The sequence below is a fragment of the Pseudonaja textilis genome, chromosome 2 (genome assembly GCF_049901715.1).
Source record: "Pseudonaja textilis isolate UNSWEBS1 chromosome 2, rPseTex1.2, whole genome shotgun sequence".
Taxonomy (NCBI): Eukaryota; Metazoa; Chordata; class Lepidosauria; order Squamata; family Elapidae; genus Pseudonaja; species Pseudonaja textilis.
In genome coordinates, this window is record NC_141991.1 from 168,214,005 (window position 1) to 168,234,453 (window position 20,449).

At 38.5% G+C, this 20,449-nt stretch overlaps 1 protein-coding gene across 1 annotated transcript in view; it reads left to right on the forward strand.

Annotated features, from left to right (window-relative positions):
• PIGG (phosphatidylinositol glycan anchor biosynthesis class G (EMM blood group)) overlaps positions 1–20,421 on the forward strand; it is a 75,419-nt gene extending 54,998 nt beyond the window's left edge. The window contains exons 12-13 of the mRNA XM_026712721.2: positions 4,013–4,176; positions 15,261–20,421. Of these exons, the coding sequence (XP_026568506.2) occupies positions 4,013–4,176; positions 15,261–15,477 (381 nt within the window). The 3' untranslated portion in view covers positions 15,478–20,421. The remainder of the gene's footprint in view (positions 1–4,012; positions 4,177–15,260) is intronic.
• The last annotated feature ends 28 nt before the right edge of the window (positions 20,422–20,449 follow it).

The following is a 20,449-nucleotide window of genomic DNA, read 5'->3' on the forward strand; positions in this document are numbered from 1 at the left end:
AGAACCTGGCTCACCCAAAGCAACGAAATCATTTTGAAGACACAGCATAATTTTATCTCCATGCCATCAATAATACAGTGCCTACTGGACTCCCAACAAAGCTTTGACACTTTGCTGAGCAGCCATGAGCAGCAGCTGAACCTGGGCTTGTAAATGTTTGGCATCTTACATTGCAAAGGCAAGACAAAGAAAGAGGCAGATATAGTGGAAATTAAAGCATGATATAAGAATATTTAGATAAACCTATACATGTGACCTTATAATATATTTATCCCTTCCTACTTCAGCATGCTTCCGCACTATCTTTGAGACATGGTCAGTGAATTTGGTTTACCGGACCTTAGATTCATGATTGACCCTGTTTCACTCAGGATCAGTTCAGCTTGTTGTGAAAGTTTTCTTACAAAGGTATTTTAAGCAGTCTATAATCTTTTGAGGGGAGAGCCCATCTTGGGCATTTGGTACATATGTATGGGGAGGGGGGGAATACCATTTACCACCACAGTATATTGAACTTTAATTTTTCAAACATGAACATAGTTATGCTTTACATGGAAGTAGAGTGAAGGATTTTAAATGATATACAAAAATTAGCAAAAAAACCTAGGATAGATAGTCATATTTGTGTTTATTAGCAGAATGCTCACTCCAAATGGGAAAAAAATGGGTGGATAGGATTAGGGATGGATGAGTGCTCAATAAATGTGAGCTGAATGAAAAGGTAAGCAGCCAGCATGAAATAAATTCATGTGGGTTGGTCATATGAGAGTTGAATTTCAAAATAAATATGTAAAAGAAACAGCAGAGTCAAAAATCAGAGAAAGGCTGGAAAGTTCTGATAGGATCGAGGTGATAATTTCCTGAAAAAGAGAGATATAAGCTCAACACAGAGTGATGCCAAAATGGTGTTTGAATATGGTGGAAGGCGAAAAAGCTGTGGAACAATATGCAAATAAGTCTCCATGTGTGAATAGCTGTAGATATGCCTGTGGAGATTCTCAATCATCCAGGTCATGTTTGTCCCAAAGGTGTTTTTCCAAAAGGTAATTGGATGTGCTTGTGGGTTTTTTTTCTTTCTTTGAAAACATTTCTCTTTTCATCCAAGAAGCTTCTTCAGTGACTGAAGAAGTTTTTTGGATGAGAAGCAAAAAAAAAAAAAAAAACATTTTCAAAGAAAAAAAAAGTCCAGTTGCCTTTTGGAAAAGCACCTTTGGGATAGCTATTTTTTCTTATCTTGTATCTTTCACTTCTTTGCCTTGCTATTTCTTAGTTTCTTTTTATGCTTTGCATAACATTTTCAGCCTGAAGGAAAATATGCGTACGGACATGTACTGTATGTATATTATCAAGTCCTTTCTGAATTGTAGCTAGAAACTGATGTGCGAAAAGCATATGCTCTCAGGGCTTTTCTAAACACACACACAGCTGCCCTGTTTATGCTGAAGGTGTTGTGGCTTGTGCTTTATTTCTCCATGAAGACAAAAATGTGACACTTAAGCTGGTATCTTGCAAAGCTGGTATCGTGCATGATTCTTAAAGCGTCAAGGAGGTTTTGTACTGTCTTACTGTCAAGCTGTGAGTCTCTCTATATGTGTTTCTCTATGTGTGTATACAATTCAGGTAGCATACAGGCCGGACCTTTGGGGGTGATTTGTGAATATAGTCCTCAAAGTAACAGGAAGAAAAATAGAATGCTGTTTTACCAAAATGTCATGTGCTGTATTTTTCTATTTCTACTGATACTAAACTGTTTCTTCATTAAAAATTAATGTTCTGCCTTTTTTCCCCCCTAATGCATTTTCGAAAATATATAATGCATTAAAGAAAGCATCCATCCACTTAGGCCCACTGCAATAGAAGATACTAGTGGTGGTATAGCAGATCGATTTTCTGTGACAGCTGGTTCTGTGCAGTTACTCCTGTCCTCCTGATAATTTATCTTTTCCAAAGACAAAATTGGTGCGCGTTCCTCAGTTTATAGGGTTGAAGGCTGATATGTTCCTGGAAATGGAATTGGCATGGTATAGCTTTAATATTTAAAATGTAATATCTGAACAATATATAATTTACCCTCAAGCCTTTTTATGAAATCAAATGGAGAACTAAAACCTCCTTCTTCCCATTAAAACATTTGCAGTCTTTAAATAAAATGATATGCATAAAATATATATTGGCTTTTATTTAATACTAAACAGAATTGCTTCCCTTAAAATAATAATAAAAAACATCGATATCTAATACTGTTCTCTGTCTTTGTTGATAGATGATTTTCCACAGAGAGTGAGCTAACAATTGAAGAGTTATTTTCATAGTTTCTTTTGCCATCCTGTAGTACTAAGCATGAACATCCTTAAGATTCTCCTTTGTGCCTTTACCTATAATCTTCCATGTGTGAGCCAGTTGTAAGGCAAATAGAAATGAAGAGAATAATGGTTAAAGGTTGAGATAGACAGGACATCAAGATAGTTTGGAACCAAATTCTCTTAATACCTCGAAATGGTTGTTTATTGAATCCATAACTGGTGCGGGCAACTTTTTAGAGACTAGGGGCAACACTTTGAAGGTAGGGTCTTGGCAGCATTTTGCAGCAAAATATTTTTTTTAAAGACCAAATATCGGAATAACAAAGGCTCTAATAAAAGCTCTTCCCTCACAATTGGCATATAAATGGCATCCATGCTAATGGTATTGTTAAGGACTTTAAAATATAGGTAGGAAGAAACAAAGAAAATATATAATTGTTGAGCTCAAGTTCAATGCATATTTGGGTGGCAATAATTTTGTTCTGGCTGCAGTAAAATTATGCAGGATTATGAGGTGAGCCTTTTACCCTGTGGATTACAGTCTGGTGCTTACATTAATAATAATACAAGACCCTTTAGCTAATTGAATCCAAGTCTTAAGAATTAAGCTTCGCATTCCCCAGAATGCATCAAATTTACCTCCACTTTTGGAACCTATCTTTCCCCTTGCCCCCCTTAGGGAAACGTATGAAGTCTTGCAAATTAAAGTACTGACTGAAATTAATCTTTTTAGAAGGAACATTGGCCCACCTAATCCTAGATGATAAAATTGTTTCATCTCAAAAGGAAGGCCTTATATTGTTGTGGTGTCTAATCCCAGTTCTTGGTGATCCTGGGATTTGAGAGAGCTACCTTCGAGATAAAGGGTTGAATCTTTGACCAGAGGAATAAAAGTAAGCTGATTATTATTACAATGGTGGCTTCTGTTGTTCAGTTTTAACATCTAGCCACTGTAACGACTTCCTCTTTGTCTCGAGTCAAAGAACTTTCTCACTGGATGGTCTTAGTTGTCTGCCATCCTTGGTTCTAGAGAGAATATTTAATAATATTTCATCTGAAGGTTCCCAGCACCCACCAATGAAGCAGTTAAGACAAGTGATGCATACAGTATATGTTTCTGGGCTACCCTCTGCATTGAGTCTGAATTAATAAGTCTCGTGCTAGCTCACTTTTTAGCTCATCCAGAAGAATTGAATGCTTTCTTTTTGCTATTTCCAGACATATATAAATCAATAAATAAGTTGGCCTGTTTTATGCACCTGATAATGCTGTAAGAGGGCTCTCTTGGAACACCGGAAATGTTTATTTGTTATTTTATTCCTGTTTAGACCTACTTTATTATTCATTGTATTAATTGTCTGATTCTTGTACTCTTCATTTGCTTTTATTTCTATTGGATTTTGCCTTTCATTGTATATAAACTAATAGGAATAAGTATTTTTGCCTATTGTAATTCCTACACTTCCCAAGCAATCTTTGTTACAGAGGTTTCTGAAGGCCAGAGGGTTAAAGAAAGTAACTATATAAATTTTAAAAAAAGAGTCCTAGTGGTTGAAGGTTTTATCAGACTTAGGGCCTGATTGAGTTCCCATACTTCTGTTTTCCTGTCCCTTTTCCTTCTCATAAATGATTACCTTTTATTGGGCTGTTGAACTCTACAGTGTATTGATTGATTTCCCTTTTGTTCACGGTCCCCTATTCTTTTCCAGGGTAATTCAAACGGCATTGCTTCTGTGGATGTTACAGCTGGCTTTGTTGGACTAAACGACTACGTAGAAATTCCTGCCATTTTTCTTACTGCGCTTGCAACATACTCTGGGCCTCTGCTGTGGGCCATTCATTTGCTGTGTTATTTGAGTTCTGAAGTAGACAGGTAAACTTTTTATGCCATGGTTTTATCTATCTATCTATCTATCTATCTATCTATCTATCTATCTATCTATCCATCCATCCATCCATCCATCCATTCATACAGCTGCCTCTCTTAAGCAAGATAATCCTAGATGGCTCTCAGTAGCATTAAATAAAAGTACCTTCTTTCATTCTTAGTGGACATGCCCCAAAGCGAAAAAAATACCAGAAAATGATTCAAACATGGTTAGAAGAGTTAACTAAAAACAAAATTGATTTTGTCCCGGAATTATTCCTCTTAGGAATAATAAAAAATCTATAATACAAAGATACAATATCTTATATTACATATATTAACAGCAGCAAGAATTTCATATGCTCAGTACTGGAAGGAAAAACTCTATACTACCTGAAGGCTTAATAATCAAAAAAAATTTAGGGTGTGTGGAAATGGATAAATTAACTATGGAATTAAAAAGGAAAACAGACACAGAATACAATGCAGTATGGGAAACATGGTTTATTGGGATAGATAATAGATATAAACATAGAAAATGTAAATAATGTATATAATGTATATACTAAATAAGAGTGTATGAAAGTATTATGCATTGTAAGTTTTGATAGGACACATAAACGTATATATAATGTCACAGCGCTCTTTAATAACTATTGGTATTATGTATAAATGGAAAAAAATTCAATAAAGCATTATTTTAATAAATAAATAAATAATAAATAAATGCAGAATGAATAAAACTTACCCAACGCCATGACAACATCATGTTATCCCAAGTGCAATACTGCAACATTACATAGATTCCCCATGCTCTTATATTTGCTGGGCTCACTTTGGCCCTCATGCAAAACCTGGTTGAGGGAGCCAGATTTCACTACCTTCCAAAAAACTAATAGGTCAAGGCCTTACACAGTAAATAGACCAATATATTAAATCCTCCCATTTCTGAATGCTGAGAGTTAACAGGTCTGTGTTGCTGTGAGCTGGCCAAGTAAGAGGTGCCTTAAAAGATAGGTTGTTACATGCCTGATCTCAACCTCGGTTTGGATGAGATAATAAGTCACAAGAGTCCACTTGGTGCGAGTTGGGCGGCTATACAAGCTTGTTGAATAAAAATAAATAAATCAGTGGCTGGGGGAGAAGAATTGGCAGTAAACAGGAAGACTCTGCCCATTGATTTCTTTTCTTTTTTTAAAGAATCTATCCAGGAAAGACTCTTCCAGACAAATTATTTGAAGACATAGGAATTTGTGTAGAAGAAAATTGGTTGGCTGGGGAATATTCCTGCTTACTGATTCTCTTCCTTGAAGTGTTTTCTCAGGTCCCTATCTTAGCATCCCAAGTAACTAGCTGATGTCTAAGGAGGAGGACTCAACAGAAGCAATCTGGGGATATTTAAAACTCTCTATCAATTTGCAGAGTCTTTCAAGCACTGGGGCCCAGTTAGCTATTCTATTCCCTTGCCTGTTTTCCTCTGGAAAACCAGTGGGGAATGAAGATGCTGCAGTTGCAGCAACTATAATTTTTCACATTCAATTCAGATAGATACAGATACGAAGGATTTACAGCTGAATCTAAGTTTGATAATATTGATTGCTGATGTCAAAACTTTCTCATCAAAAATCTTTTGCTTTAAGTTCTTTTATTTGGGGCGGGGAAAAGGCGTGCATATAAACCAAATAAAATTTGGCTGTATAGTAAGAGAAAGAAAGAAAGGTTGATTTTATTTCAGCCTGAGACCAGGGATACCTTTACTATGATGAACGAAAGGGGTGTGTACATATACATTTTTAAATATTTTTTAATCTTTGCTTTTGAAGTAGTGCAGTACCAGCCCTATTTATTTGAAGATAATGATGTTCTTCTGCACAGCATGTGGCACAACTGCAGTGCAATCTTACACCTACTTTTCTGATACACTGTATTCAGCAGAATGTACTGTATTTCTTGAGATTTCCATTTGAGTAGAAAGTGAAGCTATTTACATAATTTATATATGCACTTTCAGCATAAATTTAAATTTCCAGTGCAGCTATCCAACTAGTCAGAAGCAATAAAGGTTCTAAAAGAACATTTAAAAAAAAACAACCCAAATCCTAATAAGTAACAAAGAAAGCAGTTCTTACTTCATTATATAATGTTTTTCAAAAATTTGCAGATCTGAAAAATCTGAGCAACTGTAGGAGTTATGCTTGATGCCTAAATTATCGTAATCACACTATTGGGCAAGTCTTTCTGGGAAGACATTCCATAAAGTGTACTACAGCTTCACCTGGTCTGTCTAGCTATGCTTTTTCTGGAATGAGAAGATCTTGTGATGGTAACTCATGCTTTCATTGCCATCTGTTTTGACTACTGCAATGCTCTTCACATGGGGCTGCCTTTAAAAACTATCTGAGGCCTCAACTGGTACAGAATATAGCGAACCAGATGCTTGCCAGCAGTTATCACTAGGAGCATGATATCTCTAAGGTGTAATGTAAGCTCAACATGGGTGGCCAGTAGCTTTTGGATGAAGTTTAAAGTGCTGGTCTTGACCTATAAGACTCTTTATGGCATGGTGCTAGGCCATCTGTAGAACGACATTTCCTAACTGAAGGAAGTATTAAACTATTAAAAATTGCATCGGGAGAAGCAGCTGATTGTTTCCTACAATCAGAGCTGTGGTGGCGCAGTGGCTGGAATGTAGTATTGCAGGCTGATTCTGCCTACTGCCAAGAGTTCAATCCTGATCAGCTCAAGGTTGGCTCGGTTTTCCATCTTGCCAAGGTTGGTAAAACGAGGACCCAGATTGTTGGGGGACAATATGCAGACTCTGTAAACCACTTAGATAGTGCTGTAAAGCTCTATGAAGGGGTACATACATCTAAGTGCTATTGTTATTGCTACTTTCTGGAGGTCAAATTGAGCAATGACATTTTGTGAGACACTGGAAATGTGGTTTATGTGATAGCACCTAGCTGTGGAAAAATAACCTTCTACCCGATCTGCTTTGCTCCCATTCAATAGATTATTAGGTTAGATTAACAGATATTTGCAAATGGTTAAAGACATGATTGTTATCCCAGGCCTTGGGTTAAGAGGGTGATTTAGAATTTTCTTTTGGTGTTTTCATATTATGGAGTTGGTCTTCCAGTAGTTTTATTCCTTTCTTTGCTGTATCCTGTTTTAAATTCTCTTTTAACTGTAAACTATCCAAAATTGTTGCGAAGTCAGAATCCCCTGAAACAAAATTAAATAAATGATAAGGTCCTGGACCATATGGAATTCTGTTGAGAAATCCTATCGAATGTACAAGGCTGTCTTTCCCCTTTTGCTTGGCAATCAAGGCAACTTGGCAACTAAAGGCAGCTTGTTTTCAGATCCAGGCTACAATCCAGAGTGAAATGTGTAGGATACTTCCACACCAGCAGCATTTTAAATCTCCATTTCCTTGGAGTTGTCCTCATGCCTTCACTGTCGAGAGTTTAGCCGACATGCCCTTCAACTCTCTATAGCTGGCTAATGGAGCCTGCAAAAACCCTCCCTCTTTTGTTGTTGTCTTACTGCAAGGAAACAAAAGGGCTCCTCAGATCCATCAGCAAAGAAGATAGGAGAACGGAGCCTTGTTGCCTATAACAATGTCGGGTAGGTGAAGCAAATCAGGGTGAATTCCATTAATGGGAAAATATCCACTGTTCCATAGCTCTGGACAAAACACTGGGATATAGTTTTAAATGATTGTCTCCTCATAGTACCTGAACTGGAAGTTCACACTCAGACTTCTCCAAGACCAATAGTATCATGGGAATCCAGAATTGGTGCACTTTTTATGCGTGAAAAAAGCCCTGGAGAACCTTGTAAACAACCCTTTGGGTTAGTCATTCTTCTGTCCATATTGCACAAAGTGAATGAGTGGCCTAGAGGAGAAACTATATTGTTTTTGAGGCTTTCTGGTTCACAGTTCAGCCTCACTCCTATACTAGCTATATCTACTCGTTTTATTTTCCACTTTCAAAAAACAAGAGTGTTAAGATTTCACTTGAATTACTGCAGATCACAATGGCTCCCTTTTTGCTTATAATACCTGACCAAAAAAAAAAGAAAACCCTAAGAGTTTTCACTTTATGGCTGATAGGAAATAATTTTTATTTTAGGCTTACAGCAAATTTTTCCTGTTCATATAGTTCCCATTAAATTTCATGGCTTGTACATCTAGTGACACACAATTTGGTTTACCAAAACCCGTTGGTATTTCATCTTTGCAGACGTATTGGACCGCCTACTGTGCATCAGAAAGATTGCCTATGTGCCTGTAACACTGTTTTTGCATTACAAAACCTGCAGCGTTCTCTTCCCCCTCCTCCAGCCTTTTGTTAAATTTAATAAGCTGTTTTCTGGGCAGTGTGCAATTCCAGTTTTAGCTGCAAAGCCTGCATATGAATGTCCTGCCAGGACGCAGAAGCTGTGGTGTCACAGTCCCATAGCAGCCACCACCATGGAATCATGAAATATTTATTCAGGATGGTGTCAGTGCTTCTCATATAGATGAGCATGTGCAGGGTCTCATTAACTCACTTAGGTTCAGCGTTAGGTTAAAATTGTCAGGAGAGGAAACTTGAATACAGTATTGAAAAGGTTTTGATTCAGGTATCAAATTACAGCAGATTCTCTCTCTTTCTTTTTTCCTATTCCACCCCATACCAGGCACTTGGAAGGGAGATGTTTACTGTTATTCTGCGAGCTGAGACAAATAAAACACATACATTTTTTACACACATTTTAGAGTTGTAGCTATAAAAGTAGCTTTAAAAATGTTTTAAAGAACCTGAAAATGTATTTCTTATCATTGTCTAACACTAACTCTCTTCTGGGTATGAAGGGTGAGAAAATAGAATACTGGGCTCAATTTGAGAAATAAAAATAATGTTCAAGGTTAGTTGTCTAAATCCATGCACTGCTGCACATACTTTCTTTGGCCAGTTTCTAACACGCATCTATATTCAAATGCCTTTGTGCTAGTTAACACATGTATTAATTCTACTTACTACAACCTGAGTGGACTTCCTAGTGCAGGAGTGTCAAATTCAATTTCATTGAGGGATGCATCAGAGTTGTGTTTGACCTTGGGGGAGAGGGGGGCGTGGCCAGCTTGACACCACTCATGTCGCGGACGCCTGTGGTGGCCCGAGCATTCTGCCAGGCTCCCGAGCTCCATTTTTGGCTGTGATGGCCAGGTCAGCTCTGTGGGCCAGATCTAAGCACCCCACTGGTCAGATCTGATCTACAGGCCTTGCATTTGACACCCCTGTCCTAGTGTGTTTTGCAGCTGATAAATGATGGTGAGCTCTACAAATGTAGGTGGGAATTGAAGGGCTGAAGGCATTGTTTTTATGAACTGTTCATTCTGAGTATATTGATGGCAGAGCAGGATCATCATGAGGGAAGAGTATGAATAGCTTATATGTTGTCAACTCTTGAAGAGCCAGTTGGCAGCAGACCAGAGTCCAGCGAAGAACCAAATAGTGGAAGCTGAATAGAGAAAGCTCTGTGCCAACTTAGATGGTCAAGATCCTAATGAGTTAGCCTTCATTAAGGAAATAGGATGGATGTATCTTTGCCAATTCTACTGAGGGGTTTTGATCTCATAACCTTATTATGGTTTTTGTTGACTTTCCCAGATTGGCCTTGAGTATTAATTAAAAATCTTATCCGGCAAACTTGCACAAAATGTCCCTGGTGGTATGTGCAGAATAATGCTATTCACGATACCCTTGACGTTTAAATACCAGTGCTGCTTTATTTAAAGGGCTGAGGTGAATGGGGACAATGTGCACCTGACCTTTTTATGCAAATAATCAAAATGGCTTCATAAATATTAACTTGCCTTGCACCATCCCTAAAAATGGTTGGTTTGGCATAGGAAAATATATTGAAAGGCGTGCCAGACCAAGACAAGCTGAAGAAAGAAAAGGCTAAGACAAAACCTGGAGGTGTACAGCACTGTTGGTTCTGTGGATCAGAATTCCACAACATTTCCGGCTTTGCAGACCCGTGGGGGAGGAGAGGGGATGCTTCCACATGAATGGTAGGCAAACATGGGAGCAACTCCATTTGTGTGAGTGGGGGGCGCGGCCGCAGGCCCTTGCGCAAAGAGAGCACACATACAAGTGGGGATGTGTGCGTGCGTATGCGCTTACCTACCGCTTCCACAGCCTGGTTCTGAACAGCTTATGGCCATGGCTCAAGGGCTAGGAACCCCTGCTGTAGAAAGACTTTAAAAAAAAAAAAAGGATGGGGTGAATCAAAGAAGCCATCATCATAAAAGTGTCACATCCCAACATTAACATTTCTTCATTTACAGTTTTCCAAATCAATTCAGGATAATGTTAAAGTCTATATCAGGGATCCTTAACCCTGATGTAGGAACCGGGCTGCACAAGTGGTGGTCGAGCAAGTGTACGCTCGCAGCTCCACATGTACAAATGGAACTGCGCATGCGTGCGTGCCTGGCCCCTTTGCATGGACCCATTTCCTCTCTCTTCCCGCCACCAGTCCACCAAGCCAGAACAGTTGGAGACTGCTGGTCTATATCAGGGGTCGCCAACTGGTGGGCCGCGGCCCACTGGTGGGCTGTGAGAAAATTTTGGTGGGCCGCAGAGAAATCTCACCCCCAGAGCACCCCCACAAAGCAATTAATCCAGGCTGTGCAGAAACACAAGGCTGCGCCACCCATATGGCCTGCGAGAACCCTCCCCACCCACTCACTCCTTACCCAGTAAACTTGCATGCTAAATTGCTATTTTTCCTTTTTCCGACCATCATCTGTTCTGCTGTGCCGGGAGATTAGATTAGCTAGGAAGCAGGAAATGGTTGGATTTCTTCCTTTCTAGCTAACCTTTAGATCTTCAGCTCAGCACAGCCGAACCTCCCTTAGGACTGAAGGTTTGCTTGCAAGCAAATTCAGTGCAGACTCACGGCAAGCAAATTTGAGAGACTGAGCTAGCCGATGGCAGACAGATAGATCACTGAATGATTCTGTGAGCAACTCAATCTGCCTTCTTTGCCTGATTTTGGGTAAAAGTTGCTCTTTTTTAAAATAAAAAACTCAATATTTACATGCATGGCATGTTGTGAGCTAATTTTGTGTGTTTGCTTGCAAGCAAATTTTATGTGGCAGACTGAGTAGCCGATGGTAGATAGATAGATCTCTGAATGAATCTGTGATTCTGTGAGCAACTCAATCTGCCTGCCTGCTTTGCCTGATTCTGGGTAAAAGTTGCTCTTTTTTTATAAAAAATTCAATATTTATATAAATATAATATTTACATAAAAGCCATGCCCAGCCAGTCACATGACCACCAAGCCACACCCACAAATTAAGCCACACCAACAGAACCGGTTAGTGGTCCCTGGGATCTAAAATTATGAGTTTGGTGGTCCCTGAGGTCCAAAAGGTTGGCGACCCCTGGTCTATATGATTGTTTTTTTGATATAATTACTTTCCTCAGATTATCCTAAACCAGAGAAAGCCATCAGCCAGTCTTCTCAGAGGTGATGGCAATGCTTTTGCATCATTAATTTGATTAGGGAAAGTCTGGTGTGTGAAAAGCATTGGGAAGAGTTTGCTTCACTCTGCTGTGTGGAGGGTCATCTGTCACATAGGAATGGCTGTTGTATCTAGGCATCAAACCGTTAAGAAATAAATCCTTATCTAGTCTTGCCGTAAGGATAGCTGGAACCAAATGTTATTTATTACTAGGATTTCTCTGCCACTGCACTCTAAATTGGTTCAAGCCCTGTACAAGATATAATGTGTGTTTTTTTAAAAAAGCAATAAACCAAACCTTGCAGGAGTTGTATATATAGCAATAGCATTTAGATTTATAGACCGCTTTTCAGTGCTTTTCAGTCCTTTCTAAACAGTTCACAGAGTCAGCATATTGCCCCCAAGAATCTGGGTCCTCGTTTTAATGACCTTGGATATTAACAACGCCTCTTCAATGCTACCAAGTGTTTTCAGAAGCCATGTAATATAGTGCATGACTTTCTTGTGGTCAAGAAAGCTCTGGTCTCAAATCCTTCATCTCATCCTAAAATACTAGTACCCTGGTAGTAGCTCATAGCTGACTTTAGCTGTCATAATGACTAAGCATGGTTGGCCCAAGTTACTATTCAGATAGGAGATGGACTTGGAATTCAAAAATTGTTTGCAAAATTGAGAAGTTGGGCGGGAAAACATTTTGGAAAAAGGTTGTGGCAAACTGCCTTTGTAATACTGCCAGGAATACTTTATGAAAGTAGTCATCAGGAATCAAGGTCAGTGTAACTATCTTTATCTTTTATTGGTGGATACACCCAATACCAGTAGTACTGATGAACCACAGTGTGTAAGTGATTAGGTGCGAGTAGCCATATTCATGGACATTAAGGCTGTCAGTGGTTAAACAGTATACAGTGCCTTCAAATTTGCTGTTGCTCTTGTCATTCCATGCTTTTGATTTTCCTAGAAAAATCTCCTTGACCTCTGTAAGGAACACACTACAGGTAGCCTTTGTTTAGTGACTGCTTCACTTAGCGAGGGTTGGTAGTTACGACGATGATGGAAAAAAATAACTTTATGATCACTCCTCACATCTGTGACTTTTGTAGGTCGGTATAAAGCGAAGGGAAGCTGAAGTCACACCAGAAGCAGAGTTGTGGTTTTACTGAGCTACCACTTAATGGCTGTGTCTCTGGTTCCTATTGTGGCCATTACATGGGGATTATCTGTACCATCTAGGATAGTCTTGAGGTGCATACAATACAGCATAGTTTTATGGAGAGATAAAAATTTATTGCAGGTCTATCTTTATTTGACACCCAGCTCTTGAAGGAAAGAAAATCAGCTAGGATAGAATTCTGTCCCTATGCTGAGATGTCAGATTTGGGTACTTTGCAAACTTCTGTCTGAGACAGTGAAAAAAATTAAAGGCACAGGCACATATACACACATATGCACACACCATGTCTTGCTACTTATTGCTGTAGCTTGGCTTTTCAGGAATACAGGAGAATAGGTAGTTTTTATTTTTATTTATTCATTCAATTCCTATAGCCTTTATTCAATTTCTGGGCAGCTTACAATTCTAAAACAAACAAAAAATTAAAAACAATAAAATAATAAAAACATCCAAAGAATAAATACAACACAGCAGCCAAGATAGTTGACCGACTAACAATAAATAAAGTAAATGGGTCCTCTTAACACATTTTGAGCCCCCAGACCCAGATACATGGCCACATTTTAAACAAAAAAAAAGCACCAAATTTTATTAATTTTCAAAGACAATACACAAACAAACAAAACATAAAACATCTTTTCTGAAAGCTGCTTGATCCCGGGTTACATCTCTTCATACAGACACAAATTCAAATTCATGTTCATTTTATATACCATTCCATATCTTATTACCATTTTCCATTTTCTATATAGCTTCTCACCTCTTTTAACTTTCTTAGTTTTATTTATTTCATCTCAGTTCAGATCATTATGCTTATTATTCTTTGTCTGTTCTGTTTCCAGCTATCTGTTTAACTTTTCTCTTTAAACAAAATTTCTCCTGTACACTAATTGGAGTATGATGCCTTTAACTCTTTTCCCTAAATTTATAACACTTAACATAGTACATAACTTCCATTGGGATTCTGTTTAGTACATTTTAAAGTTACACATTATATTTTAAAAAAAGAAAAATTTGTAAGTATGTAATATAATTAAAACAACTATCCATGCTAATTCAAATCTATCATTAATATTAATATTCATTTAAATCTTAAACATTTTACACATTACTTTTCAATTGAATATCATACTTTTATGGGAACACTTATACTTTCCATAGTTATTTCCCCCCCACTTCACATCACTTATATTTTAAATCATTGTATCATTAAAATTTTCCCATTTCCTCCTACTTCAATTCTCTCATTTATTTCATTGCCTTCCTTTTATTCAAAAAAATTTCACTAAGTTACACTGAATATTTTATCCCATTTTTTGATCACATGTTGTTTCCAATTTTCTAACATTATTTCTAAGTACAAATATAACAATACAATCTTATGTACCTTTGCAGAATCCCTTTTTCAGTTAAATTTTACCCATTATCTCTAAATAAATCTTGTTTCTTTACATCTTGCTCCACACCATTGAGGCTTCTCATCCCTTCCTTCCTCCCTTGCTTCTTCTTCTCCCTGCCCTTTTTACCCCCTTGTCTCTCCACCTCCCTTTTCTTCTTCTGCATTTCCCCTTTCTGTTGTTTTCTAACAATATATCCACTGATATGGACCCGGATACATGGCCACATTTTTAAAGCCTTACAAAAGGCCAACAGGATTGGGGCTATTCTAATCTCAAAGGGGAGAATATTCCGCATACTGTAGCAGAAAAGGCTTGTCTTCTATTTCCTGCCAGCTGACATTCTTTAGCTGATGGGATCTTCAGCATCCCCAATCTTTTGAATTGACTGGACTGACAGGGGCTCTTGGAAAATGATGGTGTCTCAGGTAAGCCAGTCCTAAGCTATGTAGGACTTTAAACCTGACAACCAGCACCCAGAATCATACTGGTTGCCAATACAACTCATGTCGTTACATAGGCTATGTATCTGGTGTCATTTACTACTGGCACAGTTGCATTCTTCACCAGTTGAAATTTCCAAATTTCAGGATCCCGGGACCAGAGATTTAGTCTTCTGAGCTTTTGGACATGTCCTGGAGCCCATCCTCAGGGAACTCCTCTCACACACATTCGGGTGAGAGAGAAGTTCCGCGAGGATAGGCTCCAACACGAATCTGAAAACTCAGAAGAATAAACCTCTGGTCTCAGTGACCGACCCAGATTGAATCCCTGCAATGTTATCCTGGGACATGTATATTTGCCTTCCTTCGTTTCTGAAATATTCTTCAAGGGAAGCCCTCTTTAGTGTGCATTGCAGTAATCTAAAATGCAGTTTTTCATGTTTTGTTTTGTTTTCAACCGATAATTTTTAAATGAGGCCTCAAATGTGAACAACTTGTGTTTTGTGCTCTCTCTTTTTTTTTTTAAAAAAAAAAAAACACTACAGGAATCCTGCAGCGATTGGGCATGGCTGTTTCTGTTATGCACTGTTGCGCTCCATCCCAGTTACGGTATATATTATTCTGATCACAGGACTACGATACCATCTCTTTATCTGGAGCGTCTTTTCACCAAAACTCCTCTACGAGGGAGTCCACACTTTCATCACAGCGGCTGTGTGTACTTTCTTTACAGTGGTGGATCACCAGCAGCGCAAAGACTGAAATCCCGGGTCGCGCAGAATTTTACCATACTTAATTTCTAACCGGGGACCAAAGTTTGACAATAGAATGAGAATTCTTGCTGCTAGACTCCAATGAAGTCTAGAAATTAGTCTTTGAATTTTTTTTCTCCTGTTTTTCTTGGCTGTGGGCGTGACAAAACCACCCTGAAGTGGCACTTGAATGTGGGAAACTGAGTGACTGGATTAGCTTTGTTGTATAAATGTTGTACAATCACCTGCTTTCCTTCCCAGTGTCACATATAGTGCCTTTCTAAATTTGGAGTCCTTATGCTGGGATTTGAAGCAGGTTGATCTTTGGAGTATGCTGGAATGTAACTAGGTTTAACTACAGTTAAAAACCCATGCTGACCACTTCCGTATGAATAAAGGAGTTGTGGTTCTTAGTGTTAATCCTATATAATTACAAGATCTGCTTGTTTTTTTCATTGTGCTTTGCCTAGTTCCAGTGAAGCTATCAATGCAATAAGAGCTTTTGTTTATCACTCCAGCTTGTCGCGGAGACGGACTATGATTAGGACTGGGAAGGTTAGCATTAGGTTCAAAATCAACCAGCAAGCTTCCCTGTCTAAGTAAGGATTAAACCTGGGTCTTTCTGCTCCTAGTGCAGAACTTAATTATAGGTTGTCCTCGACTTACAACAGTTCATTTAGTGACCTTTCAAAGCTACAGCATTACTGAAAGAAGTAACCTATGACCATTTTTCACACTTACGACCATTGTAGCATCCTCATGGTCACATGGTCAAAATTCAGACAGTGAGCTGACAACAGTGAACAGGCAACTGACTCATATTTATGATGGTTCCAGTGTCCTGGGATCATATGGTTAGCTTTTGCGACCTTCTGACGACCAAAGTCAGTGGGTAAACCACATTTCACGACTGGGTTACTAACTTAACAACTGCTATGATTCACTTCACAATGGTGGCAAGAAAGGTCATAAAATGGAGCAAAACTCACTTTAACAAATGTCTCACTTAGCAACATACATTTTGGGCTCAGTTGTGGTCGTAGGTTGAGGACTACCTGTATTACACCATGCTGATACTTAGTTCAGCATGGTTAAATAAAATAGTAGAATGGGACAGGGTCATAGCCCACCCTTGAGTGGAGAAAGGCCCTAGTGCAGGGGCCTTCAAACTTGACAGCTTGAAGACTTGTGGACTTCAACTCCCAATATTCCTCCTCCAGTCATGTTAGCTCAGGAATTTTGGGAGATGAAGTCCACAAGTCTTAAACTTGCCAAATCAATTTTTGGCTGGAATGGGACTGTTTAATATACAAATGTAGGACATCCTATATTTGTATATTATATGTTATATTAAATGTAGGACATCCTACATTTGTATATTAAACAGTCCCATTCAAATCAAAAATTGATTTCCCCCACAACTGAAAAACCAGTAGGCCAGGTATGGGGAACCTTTTATGGCTCACTCAGGAATTCTGGGAGTTGAAGTCCATAAGTGATAAAAGAGCCAAGTTTCCCTACCCCTGCACTAGTGTCATCCGGATCAATGCATCTTTGAATGTTAGAATGTTTTCTGTTCTTTGTATTGCTGTTGTTTCTGCTGAAAGGAAGTCTTTCAAACCTTTATGATTCTCTTTCTCTCCCTCTCTCTCTCTCTCTCTTTCCTTCTCACTCCCCCCTCTCCCCCCTCTCTTGATTACGTATGTGTAATATACCCATAGCACAATGGTGGGATTCAGCCAGTTCGCACCACTTTGGGAGAACCGGTTGTTAACTTTCTGAGCGGTTTGGTGAACTGGTTGTTGGAAGAAATCATTAGGGTAGAGAACCTATTGTTAATTTATTTGAATCCCACCACTGCCATAGCAGTTATATAAATGTAGCTTAAGGAATTGCCTGTAGTTTGCTTTGATTATATTTTTCCTCAAACAGAAGTCCAAAAATGTGAAAGAGGTCTATCAAGGCACGACTGCTATCATTTATAAAATTGTGTATGCAATTTCTTATGAGCTTTAATGGAAAGTTTTGTAGGAAAAAGCACCTAATTTCATTATTTTTATAGCTGAAACTTGGAATGAAAATGTTGTGTTATTACATGTTATTACCTTCTTGCCAAAGAATGTGGGTAGACCTGCAGCTGACAAGAAACTTTGTGTAAAATAAGAATTATAATGTCCAGGGTTTTTTTTTTTTTAAGAGCTATATTTATATGCAGCTTATGGTAGCTCCAGAGTTACTCATATCTATAGTAATGTCTCCAGAATATTCTTGATATTGGTATTTTTTTCATGGTTACAAATTTATACATAGATGATATGGATGATTTTTGGGAAGATAAACAGCCTGAAACCTGGTTAGTTTTGGATGGAGAACTACTTGAGAGTTCCAAGGCTGTTGGAACAGTGGAAAGTTTAAATAAGAACATCCTGGAAAAAGCTAGAAAAAGCTGGAAAGACACTTCTGTAATTTTGCCAAGAAAACTTCATGGATATAATCACAGGAGTCAAACTTGATTCAAGGATGTCTTTTAAGCCTCTCTAAATGCTAATTTCTTCAGCTATGCCAGCCAACGTGATACAAACTGATACAAGCTAGTCTTGAATTTTTTTTGCTTAACGTTTGAACTGCGCAATTTGCTCCGTACCAATATTGTGATTCAGACTGCAGGGAGCGAAGGGATATCCATCCCGCACTTATAGTTAAAATCAGCCAAGATCATGCTTGATTTTATGTGTATGTGAGAGAGAAAGACTAAATTTAAATAGCATACCGATTGCACTCTCAAATTAATGTCCAAATGAACCCACTGTTAAATTGGGATTCTTTTATGTTCAAGAGAAGTGTGTGAGAGTTTTAATGCTTGGGATGTGCTTTGGAAAGTAAATGCTCGAAGCGGTTATGATTTACAGGATCTTTTTATGCCTTTCTCCAAAGATAGAATTAAAAGCTATACAGAAAGGGCTAACAATGATTTTCGAAGCATCTGTGTATTTGCAGCTGTATGTTTCATTGTTTAAAACTGCTCCAAAAGCATTTGATTGTATACATGTTATTGAAAATGGTTGGAATGGTAAGCAGTGGCAAACAAATAATGTGTCTCTGGCAATTACAGTTGTGTTATTTCCCCCGCTATATTTCAACAACATTATTTTTTCCAGAAGGAACAGCTTCTCTCCAGAAGATTTTTTATTCAGGTAGGATTCTTGATAGGAGGAAGATAAGCATAGAACGCTAACTCATGCAGGGTTACTTACAACAACCTCTGAAGATGTGAAATTCTGCTTTTAAGAATGACAGGAGAGCTGAAATACAGTGGTGCAAAAATGCATCAAAATTATCCAAGGCCAAAGTAGTAGATAAGTCGGAAAATTTAGAGGGTTCCATCTGAAGCTTTCAGCTAAGCAACTCTTGACTTGTCAACATAATTTCACCAAGTCACAGCAGTTGGATTGGTTTGCAGTTGGATCTGGAAGCTTAACACTTGGAGATGCTTGCCACCTTGCAGCATTGCAGGTAATTTGACTGAAGGGAAGCTCCCAGCTACTTGTTTTGAATATTAACAATAATCCCCCACATTTGAGTTTGTAGAAATCAATACTCTTTACACACACACACAAATATGGCTGGAATGAGAGCGATTTTTATATTTCCTGGGAAATAGACACATACAGTTTTGCCTAGGTAGATAAAATCTTTGTATTTATTTCAGTTATATTAAAAGTATAATACTATTTTTCTTTGGCCAGGAGAAGATTTTTTTCTTCTAGAAGACAAATGTTGAGTACTATAGTAATCATGACTGTCATTGAAAGAGCTATTCATTTTAGTTTTTAATTCTAATCCAGCAACAGACAACGACCTCCCTTACTAAATGTGTGTGTGTTTGTCTTGATTCTGTTAAATATCCTAAAGTGATCTAAAATGAAATTATGATTTATTTTTCAAAGTTAGCTTAGAGGCACGGAAATAGTTTGTTCTGTTACCTGGTATGGAGGTCGGAAAAGCATATCACAATCTGCATAGTGTGGATCAGCGGTCCTCAACCTTTCTGGCTTTGTGGCCCGGCGGTGACAATGGTGGCGGGGGATAATACTCGAGCGTGGGCCCCCGCCACTCACACAAATGGAGCTGCATGCGCTTATGTACTCACCCGCTGCTTGTGCGGCCTGGTTCCGAATGGGCCACGGCCTGGGGCTTGGGGACCCTGGTGTAGATGCATTATTTTAATCACTGTGTGCAAACTCACATCAATCCATGGTTTCATATTTTGATTTACGGTAAGTTTTTAACCAGTAATAGATTTGGATACAACTGAGCCATAACTAAGAAATGCAAGCAGTAATAAAGTCTGCAAACGTTTTTTTTAATTTTTCCACTCAAGTTCTGCAAGCTTTCTTTGCTTGAACCTTTCCTAGCTGTGTCATAATGGAGTTACTGGAGGCACTTCTGCACTTCCCCTCCCAAGTCAGCTTGTCGCATGAACAGCTGAACTCGGTGGTCTCTTTTGGATTTTTGCAGTCTGGAACTGGGGTGCCAGAGAAAGACTTTAGTGAGTTGCGAGGTGGGGTGTCTTCTCGAGACAAAGGGGAGAAGAGAACTCTGTCCTCTTAAGTTTAAAGTCAAGTAGGAGACCAGAAGACATATTTTGGGTGAGATGCTTCTGAGCCTCTCCCTTGGTGCTGCCACCATGGCAAGATTTGGAGAAAATAAATTATGTGAGCCTTTCTCCTGCCTGTCCTCAATTGTGTTTGGGGTTGTGGATGTCTCTGCTCTCATCACTGATAGAGAGCTTTCCTTAGAACTTTATCTTCCATCGTGGAAGTTAAAAGGAGATTACTACAAAGATTTCCCCAACTTAGTTCTCTCTAATTTATACTGTATTTTCTTTTGCTGGGCAGTTCTATGGTTTCTTGGATAAATTTGTTCTTTTTAAATAAAATTTCTTATTACTTAATTTGGATCTCTGTCACCTCTCATTTCAC